This window comes from Chiloscyllium punctatum, chromosome 25, assembly GCF_047496795.1.
Source record: "Chiloscyllium punctatum isolate Juve2018m chromosome 25, sChiPun1.3, whole genome shotgun sequence".
Lineage (NCBI taxonomy): Eukaryota > Metazoa > Chordata > Chondrichthyes > Orectolobiformes > Hemiscylliidae > Chiloscyllium > Chiloscyllium punctatum.
This window is the reverse complement of record NC_092763.1, coordinates 59,782,028-59,792,472: the sequence shown is the minus strand read 5'-3', so window position 1 is coordinate 59,792,472 and position 10,445 is coordinate 59,782,028. Positions and strand designations below refer to the sequence as shown.

Sequence of the window (10,445 nt, the reverse complement as noted above, 5' to 3'; positions counted from 1 at the left end):
GGGGTTTTCAACAGACCCCCTAACGGCAGTAGGAAGATTGAAGAACTCATAGGCCATCAGATTTTGGCAAAATGCAGATGTGGCAGGGTGGTTTTTATGGGTGATTTCAGCTTTCCCCAATATCGACTGGAACCTCCTTAGTGCAGATGGTTTGGAGCTGTTTTTGGCAAGTGTGTTCAGGAGGGTTTCCTTACTCAGTATGAAGGCAGGCCAATGAGAGGAGTGGCCATTTTGGATTGAGTGCTCAGCACTGAGCCAGGGTGGTTGTCAGATCTTGTGGTGGGAGAACGCTTTGGTGACAATGACCACAACTGCCTCACATTTACCATAGTCTTGGAGAATGAAAGCAGCTACCAAGGCAGGATATTTAATTGGGGAAAAGGAAATTATGATGCTATCGGACAGGAGTTGGGAAGTACAGATTGGGAGCAATTGCTCCACAGAAAGGGCATAACAGACATGTGGAGACTGTTTAAGGAGCAATTATTTTACTTAGATTTTCACTTAGATTTACTTACAGTGTGGAAACAGGCTGTTGTGAATGATGCACAAACTTTGTTCCTCCTAGACAGGCAAGAAGAGGTAAGATTAAGGAATCTTGGATGACGAGAACAGAGGAGCTTTTCATCAAAAGGAAGAAGGCAGCTTACGCAAGGTAGAGGAAGCAAGGATCTAGCACAGCCTTAGAGGATTACAGGCTTACTAGAAAGGAGCTCAGAAATGGACTGAGGAGAACCAGGACGGGGCATGAAAAAGGTTTGGCAGGAAGGATTAGGAGAATCGAAAGGCATTTTACTCATACGTGAGGAATAAGAGAATGATCAGGGAGAAGGTAGGGCCGATCAGGGATAGCAGAGGGGACTTGTGCGTGGAGTCTGAGCAGATAAGGAAAGCCCCAAGTGAATCTTTTGCTTCAGTTTTCACGAAAGAGAGAGACCTTATTGTGAATGAGAACTTTGAGGAGCTGGGAAACAGGCTTGAAAGGATCAAGATTCATGAAGCTGATGCACTGTAAATTTTGGCAGACATTAAGATTGTTATGTCCCCAAGCCAGACCAGATTTATCCTAGGTTGCTCAGGGAAGCGAGAAATGAGGTTGCTAAGTTGCTGGTGCTTCCTCACTCTCCACAGGAGTCATATCTGAGGATTGAAGAGAGGCAAATGTTGTTCCTCCTTTCAAGGGGAATAGGGAAATCCCTGGCAATTACAGACTAGTCAGTCTTATGGCTGTAGTCAGCAAGGTTTTGGAAAGAACTGAGGGATTGGATGTATGACTATTTGGAGAAGCATAGCGTGATTAAAGGCAGTCAGCATGACTTTGAGGGGGCAGGTCATGCCTCACAAATCTTTGAATTCTTTGAGGAGGTAACAAGACAGGTCAACAAAGGTCGAGCAGTGGATGTGGTGTAAATTGACTTCAGCAAGGTATTTGATAAGGTTCACCCAGTAGGCCCATTCATAACACCAGGAGGTATGGAATACAAGGAGATATGTCCGGATTCAGAATTGGTTGGCTGACATAAGGCAGAGAGTGGTTGTAGATGGAAAAAAATTCTGCTGGAGGTCAGTGGTGAGTGGTATCCCACAGGGCTGTGTTCTTGGGTCTCTGCTGTTTGGAGTTTTTATAAATGACTGATAAGGAGGTGGGGGGGGGCGGTTTGTAAATTTGCAGATGACACAAGAGTTGGGGGTGCCGATAGTATTGAGGGCTAGTGTAGGCTGCAGCTTGACATACACAGGATGGAGAGCTGGGCTGAGAAACAGCAGATGGGAGTTCAACTGATTAAGTGCAAAATGATGCATTTTGGAAGGTTGAACTTGAATGCTGAATATAGGATTAAAGACAGGATTCTTGGCAGTGTGGAGGAACAAAGGGATCTTGGTGTTCAAGTGGATAGATCCCTCAAAGTTGCCACCCAAATGGATAAGGTTGTTAAGAAAGCATATGGTGTTTTGGCTTTCATTAACAGGAAGAATCAAGTTTAAGAGCTGTGAGGTTTTGCTACAACTCTACAAGACCCTGGTGAGACCACACTTGGAATATTGCGTCCAATTCTGGTCACCCTATTACAAGAAAGATAGAGGCTGGAGGGTGCAAAGATGGTTTTTCACAATTCTGCCTGGACTGGAGGGCTTGTCTTATGAAGAGAGGTTGACTAAGCTCAGACTTTTCTCTCTGGAAAGGAGGAGGAGGAGGAAGAAGAAGAGAGGTGATCTGATCGATATACACAAGGTAATGAGGGGCATGGATAGAGACTTTTCCCCAGAGCAGGACTGACTGGCATGAAGGGTCATAGTTAAGGTATAGAGATGTCAGAAGATGATTCTTTAAGTTGCGAATGCATGGAATGCGCTGCCAGCGGTGGTGGTGGAAGCAGACTATTGGCCATACATATGGACAGCACTGAATTGAGGGGTACATAGGAACAATCCTCAGCACAACATAGTGGGCCGAAAGGCCTGTTCTGTGCTGCACTTTTCTATATTCTATGTATTCTCATGTATCTGCTGCCCTTGTCTTTCAAAGGAAGAGAGGTCACAGTTAGGAAGATGCCAGAGAAGCCTACTGAATTAATGGTAGTGCACTTATAGACAACATACAATGCTGTCACTGTGAAGTGACGTGAAGGGAGTACATGTTGACAATTCAAAAATTTTAATAGACTATATTTCAAGATTCAGTGTCCTCCAACAAAGGCTTTTGAATCCATATCAGAACTTTCAAATCCTAACATCTTGCACTAATCTCAAGATAAACTTTTGCATGGTTGCCCATTTTCTTTGCTCTCCTTTGCTTTCTTTGGGCAGCACGGTGGCACAGTGGTTAGCACTGCTGCCTCACAGCGCCGGAGACCCGGGTTCAATTCCCGCCTCAGGCGACTGACTGTGTGGAGTTTGCACATTCTCCCCGTGTCTGCGTGGGTTTCCTCCGGGTGCTCCGGTTTCCTCCCACAGTCCAAAGATGTGCAGGTCAGGTGAATTGGCCATGCTAAATTGCCCATAGTGTTAGGTAAGGGGTAGATGTAGGTGTAGGGGTATGGGTGGGTTACGCTTCGGCGGGGCGGTGTGGACTTGTTGGGCCGAAGGGCCTGTTTCCACACTGTAAGTAATCTAATCTAATCCATAACTAAACCCTGCTTTATATTGTCTACATTTTCTGTTTTAAATACATTCACTTTAAAAATCAGTTATATAGTATTTTTGGCTTCCCCACCATAACTATATTTTGTTTATTTTGTTTCAATCTACATTCCTAGCAACCTTATCAAGTATCAATCATACACAAGCTGTTAAATATACATCTTCACTGATGGAGAAAGTGAGGGCTGCAGATGCTCAAGATCAGAGTCAAAGGTGTGGCACTGGAAAGCACAGCAGGTCAGGCAGCATCCGAAGAGCAAGATAATCGAAGAGCCCTTCATCAGAAAGCTTTAACGCATCTTCACTGCTGAGCAAACCTATCCATTCAAGCTCCCCGAAAGCCTGCTCTACTCCAACCTCAAAAAGAGCACAACATACAAATTTCTATTATTTATTGACTTACTATTAAATCCAGTTTACATAGGTAAATCATTACAGCAGAAGGAATGAGCCTTGAGACTAATATGCAATTCAGGCTCCATACTACTATTTTGCAAACACTTGGTCCATTCATCTAGTCCTCTCTCCATTTTTGAGGGGTGATCTTGCCAATAGGAGATAAGTTCCATGTTATGCCAGTCTGTGTCGAAACCTACATACAAACAGAAGCATGTAAGCAAACAAATTACTACACTATGTAGCTAGTTGAAATCAAGTCTTTCTAATAGGAAAGAACTGTAGCAACAAAGCTGGGAACTAACCCACAGATTACGGCTCAAAAGGGAGTTCAACTTATTTTATTAAATAAATACTCAGAACTGCAGATGCTGTAAATCAGAAATTGCTAGAAATATTCAGCAGGTCTGGTAGTGAAGAGAAAGGATTTATGAGGAAGGGTCACCAGACCCGAAACATTAATGGAGTTCTCTTCACAAATGCTGCCAGACCTGCTGAAATTTGCCAGCAATTTCTGTGATTTATTTTCTTAGATTAAGTGACGATCAGAACATTGGGCAAGGGGACAGGAATACAAAGCAATGGTTATACCTTATTTAGAATACTGCATTCAGTTCACAGATACTAGGAGTAGGCTATTTAACTCTTCAAGCTAGCCCTGCCATTCAATATAATCACGGTTAATCTTTTCTCAATGCCATATTCCTGCTTTCTTTCTATACCTTCTGATGCCTTTAATATCAAAAATTCTCAGCAGTTTAAAAATATGCTTAAATGCGTGACCAGGCCTCCACCAGCCATCTACGATAGTGAATTGAACAGTTCTGAGCACCACAATTTAGAAAAGATATAATGGCCATGAAGGGGAGCATTACAGACCTACGAGAACAATTAAAACAAAATATTGCAAATGCTGGAAATCTGAAACAGAAAATGCTGGAGAACAGTATTAAAGAAAACAAATGACAGCAGCTGGAACTTAGATATAGATCAACCATGATTAACAAAAAGACAGAACAGGCCTTGGGTCCTATTCCCACCATAAATCTTTCAAAGGCTTAATTAGGAAGACTGAAATTCCAGATAAGACAGACAAGTGCTTATTTGGGACTTAATGCTTCATATCAAGTCAGTAGTTCTTGATTAAACTGCTGTCCAGTTTACAGGCCAAGTTCTGCCAATTCAATTTAGCTTGTAGGGAGAACGTCATCTCCATTTTAGCGAAGAAGGCATCAACAATTTTTTAATGGATGGAACAACTCTTTCAGACATGGAAAACCTTGCAGACACCCTCCAGAGTTTCCCCCAGCTTATAATCAGTATCTAATAGTTACAACAGAACAAAGATGGAATATTCTAGGAAATGTTTTGAAGTCATACGAATATCCATCATGAGGCAAATCTCTCAAAGTAGGTTGAATTTTTTGAAATGCTGCTGTTGCTTCAGCACCAATTTCACAAACAAGGGACACAATCCATGTCTGTGCTGCTGAGTTGCCATAAAATAGTACCTACGACATCACCAGTTTATTAGTCGTGATAGTGACCTAACAGACCAGTTTTGACTTGAATGATGTCTGTTATTTGATTTTGAAAAATGTGGAAAAAAGCAAATAGAAGATCATTAAGTTAAAACAAAAAACTTACATAGCTCCAAACTACAATACAGAATGTTAGCCCTCCCAATAGGACAGCATTGCCGTATTTATCATGGAAGTTAGGACCAGTCTTGTGGTGAGCTTGTCTTGTTGCAATTTGGCGAATGCTTCGACCTAAACATAAAAAGAACAATAAAAACCAAATTCTTTTTAACTGCAATTATTCAACTTCAAAGATATGATTGTTAAATTCGACAGCCAGAGAGAGTGCATTCATGTGAATTTTAGAATACTACATTTCAGCTGCATTGCAGGTACCAAATAAAAAGTAGGATTCAGAATGAATTACCAGCTCTAAACTACAGACGTGGCAAGATGGATTTAGCAGATATTACAGACATCACCAGACTGAAGTCAACAACAGTCAACAAAACAATAATATTTTTGGAGTCAGAGATATACAGCACAAAAATGAACCCTTCAGTCCAACTTGACCATGCTGACCAGGTGTCCTAAATAAATCCAGTTCCATTTGCCTGTATTTGGCCCAAATCCCTCTAAAACCTTCCTATTCATATACCCATGCAGATGCCTTTTAAATGTTGTAATTGTATCATCCTCCACCATTTCCTCTGGCAGCTCATTCCATACACACACCACCTTCTGCATTGAAAAGCTATCCCTTAGGTTCCTTTTCAATCTCTCCCCATAAACCTATGCTCTCGAGGTTTGGACTCCCCTAGCCTGGGGAAAAGATCTTGTCTATTTACTCTATGCATGCCCCTCATGATTTTATAAACCTCTGTAACGTCACCCCTCAGTCTAAGACTCCAAGGAAAATAGCTGCAGCCCATTCAGCCTCTCCCTATTGTTCAAACACTAACCCTGGCAACATCCTTGTTACACTATTTTCATTTTTCTTTCTGCTCAGATAAACTTCAGTTCCAGCCTCTACTCCTTTAAGAGGGATAGGGTTGTCTTTAAGCCATACCAACCTCATGTTTTTGGACCCAGTGCCAAGGTGTATGGTCACTCAGCAGCACCTCACTATCAGTTATATTAATGACAGCATAAAGTTTCTGAGCTACCTCTAATCCTGAGCTCAATTATCAGGCTGATTGAATTTTAACCCCTTGGTGCCTGACAGCACTGGTCAGTATGCAGCACAGTGGAAGGGGGAAACAAGTGAATAAAGGGGGGTATGGTTTCCAAAATGAAATCAATGTAATCAGGCCCGATCTAAGTGGCGCATTGAAACCTGGAAGGAGTAAAGCAGAGCAATATCATACTTATACTTAAAGCAATACAAAATGTCAACAAATACTTCCTTATTTAGGAAATCCAAAACTCTGTCTAGTAACATCTATTTCCTCAGTACTACTCAGAAACTTTATGCTGTCATTAACGTAACTGATAGTGAGGTGCAGCTTCGTGCTGATGCGCTGCTGAGTGAACATACACCTTGGCACTGGGTCCAAAAACATGAGGCTGGTATGGCTTAAAGACAACCCTATCCCTCTTAAAGGAGTAGAGGCTGGAACTGAAGTTTGTGTTCCCACCTGTCATAATCAACTTGTGAACATTCTTAAGAATGGAGCCCATTTGCAACTCAGGGCCTGCCTGTAAGTTAGATGCAACTAGACTTATGGAAACAGTATAATGATTTTTGCTGAGTTCAAATATACAACTTTCATAAGGTCTACACTTTGTTACCTGTAATTTCTGGTTCACACTGACTTGATATAAATAAGATGTTCTTGTATACCAAGAGTCCAGAATGAGGGTCACAGTGTAAGGATGTGGGGTAGGCCATTTAGGATTTGGGCAAAGATAAATGTCGTCATCCAGAGAGTGGTCAGCCTGTGAAATTCGCCAGAGAAAGGGGTTCAGGCTAAGTATTTTGAGAGAGATAGTTCTTTGGACTAAAGGGATCCAAGCATGGGGAGAAAGCCACAACAGGGTACGGAAGTGAATAATTAGCCATGCTCATGTGGAATGGCGAAGTAGGTTCAAAGGAACAAATGGCCTACTCAGTCCTATTTTCGACGATTCTATGTAATTGCCAGTAGCATAATGAGCTTCACTGCATAACTGCACAGCAGTGCAAAATAATCACATTTTGTTTCGACTTATCTCAATGGTCAGTGCTGGCAATTCTATCAAGTTTGCTATTCTAATAATAAATTAGGACAAAGTCCGTTGGCCTTTTATAGCAGAAGCCCTTCAAATACTTAGAGTGGTCGATCCACAATCACAAATGCAATATAACCAATGTGCAACAAAATTGTTTTTCTTCCACAGCTACTCGAGGAACCATAATTTACAAGAGCAGATGAGACCCATGCTTCATAAACAAGACGGATATACCATAACTAATCTATAAAACATTTCTATAATACAAATTGTCAAGATGGGAGTGTTGCTGAACAAAGAGACCTTGGAGTGCAGGTTCATAGCTCCTTGAAAGTGGAGTCGCAGGTAGATAGGATAGTGAAGGCGGCGTTTGGTATGCTTTCCTTTATTGGTCAGAGTATTGAATACAGGAGTTGGGAGGTCATGTTGCGTCTGTATAGGACATTGGTTAGGCCACTGTTGGAATATTGCATGCAATTCTGATCTCCTTCCTATCGGAAAGATTTACAAGGATGTTGCCAGGGTTGGAGGATCTGAGCTACAGGGAGAGGCTGAACAGGCTGGAGCTGTTTTCCCTGGAGCGTCGGAGGCTGAGGGGTGACCTTATAGAGGTTTACAAAATTATGAGGGGCATGGATAGGATAAATAGGCAAAGTCTTTTCCCTGGGATTGGGGAGTCCAGAACTAGAGGGCATAGGTTTAGGGTGAAAGGGGAAAGATAAAGAGACCTAAGGGGCAACTTTTTCATGCAGAGGGTGGTACGTATATGGAATGAGCTGCCAGAGGGTGTGGTAGAGGCTAGTACAATTGCAACATTTAAGAGGTATTTGGATGGGTGTATGACTAGGAAGGGTTTGGAGGGATTTGGGCCGGGTGCTGGTAGGTGGGACTAGATTGGGTTGGGATATCTGGTCAGCATGGACCGAAAGGTCTGTTTCCATGCTGTACATCTCTATGACTCTATATCCTTTCTTTACATTGAGGTGGTGTTCCATTTTGTTATGTAGCACTACCACTTTGCTAACAGAACAGACCAAGAACAGTAGCTCCATGGGGCGCTACGGATCATTAGTAACAACAATAATCTACTCAATCACAACCTGTAACCTCAGTGATGCTAGACTGAGGGATGTGCCTTACGATCAATGCCATGGTATCAACACTGGTTCTACGAACTGTGCAAGAGTTCATGCTAGGAATACCAAAGTGTGACTTCAATCTAGTGAAGCTACTAGAAGGACAATATACATTCCAAACAATATGATCGTCAGAATGACATACCAGCCTCAATCATCGGTCAGATCAAAGCTGTGTAGTCTTGCCACATTGAGGGTAGAACCATTGGTGGAGGTGCTACCTTCTGTTTCGGTGTCCAGCACCATCATGGTTCAATGATGGAAAAGACCAGCATCTCAATGCAAAACACAGGTTAAGGAGTTTGAACCTTGCTTCAGCTAAGTGCCAACTTAATTGCCTCCTGAGACAAGTGCCAGTCTTCAGTCAATGAACTTCACTCTACTTTATAACAAAAAAGCTACTGGATAGTGCAAGATTTAACACACTGATAACACCAGATCTACAAAATTGAAGAACTACACCCTACCCCTAGTCAACTCTTATTATACCTCCAACATTGGTCTCTATCCAACAACCTAGAAATCATTGAATTGTGTCCTGGCAAAAAAGGTGAAATTCAATTTGATTGATTTATTGTTGTCACATGTACGGAGATAGTGAAATGCATACCATACATCAGGGATGCAGAACTGAGTGCTGAATACAGCATTACTGCTGCAGAGAAAGGAGGAAGAGATCAGAATTTTAAAAGGAAGTTGAATAGGGAATAAAGATAGTGAATAACCTTTAAAGAAATGCTAAACAGATAAGCTTCATAATGTTGCTTCTAAAATACAGCTTTAAAGAATAATGAAAAAGGTTGCCACTCAGATGATCTGACAGCAAAATGTGAATAACTAACATTTCAGAAATATAAAATCATTGACCAGAAGTGTGAACATAACTGGTAAGCATTAAAATTCCCCATCTTTGATAAAATCAGTTGTAGCTCTTGCAACTTCCAACTTAAAATTATGACTACGGGCATGGTAGTACATGGCTGCAGTAACCATAGTACATGAGTTTAGGCTGGTCTTTGACAATTGCTCAAGGATCATCTTCAAAAAAATCAATTGATAAAAACAAGCATGACTTTTGGTCATTTCAAATGTCCACAGTTACATGATGACTGAGGAAGCAATCCACTGAATAACCTTTTCAAATATATCAAGGTAGGGGACCAAAGTCTAGCTTTCCAACAGAAAAAAAAATCCTACAGGAAATAATATACCCAAAGCTACACTTAGGGACAGGAAAAAAGGGAAATGTTGGAAAACATCAAGAAACATACATTCATACAGGTGGGACTGTACTGCAAAAGATAGTGTCTTACAAAGTAAACGCAATTGTTCGAGATGCTGTGATGCAAAGTTAGGACTTAGGACTGCTGGAATTTGAGTGAATAAACCAAACGGACTAAAACAAATCTTGACGCCGAAATCAATCTGGAGAGCTAATCCAATACATCAAATATTCCTCGACTTAGAAGATACACAAAGGGGAAACAAATTGCAATTTAGATGCTTTAAATGCACAGGAAATGTCATAGCTGGATTAATTAATTCATGAGAAAATGACGGAGAAACAGAAAAACACTCCATTTCACATTACATATCCAGCCGAGATTAATTTGCGGGACCCTGCATTTTTGAAGCATTGAGTGGCTTCCTTTCAGTTACTTCAATCACAGGGTCACCTTCCGCGCCTCCGCCTGATTCCCCCATAGACGAAAACCGAGAGCCCTGACAAGTACAAGTTAAAGCCTGAAAGTAGGTTAAAACATCAAAGCAGGAGCCAGATACGGACACCAGACAGACATTTATTTACCCGTCAGGGAAAGAAGGCTCCTGCTCAAAGGCACCATCTCTTCAACGCGTCCGTTTACCCTTCAGGAAAACAAAATGGCGGCCACACAACACAGCGCCTGCGCCAGCAACCCGACTTTTGACGAAGCAGTATTTAAAAAACAACTAAACCAACTACCTATTACGATTTGTAATTTAAATCGATGAAATAAAAAGACGGAGAACGCATATTGTAAAAAATATCATTAGAGAGGGG

The 10,445-nt window shown here is 41.6% G+C and overlaps 1 protein-coding gene across 1 annotated transcript; it reads right to left on the bottom strand.

Moving 5' to 3' along the window:
• Positions 1-3,518: 3,518 nt before the first annotated feature.
• Positions 3,519-10,342, bottom strand: cox7b (cytochrome c oxidase subunit 7B). Its single transcript, XM_072595360.1, has 3 exons — positions 10,212-10,342; positions 5,185-5,309; positions 3,519-3,733 (listed from the first exon to the last, which is right to left on the bottom strand). The coding sequence occupies exons 1-3, from the start codon at positions 10,246-10,248 to the stop codon at positions 3,656-3,658; spliced, it is 240 nt and encodes a 79-aa protein (XP_072451461.1). The 5' UTR covers positions 10,249-10,342; the 3' UTR covers positions 3,519-3,655.
• Between the last annotated feature and the right edge of the window lie 103 nt (positions 10,343-10,445).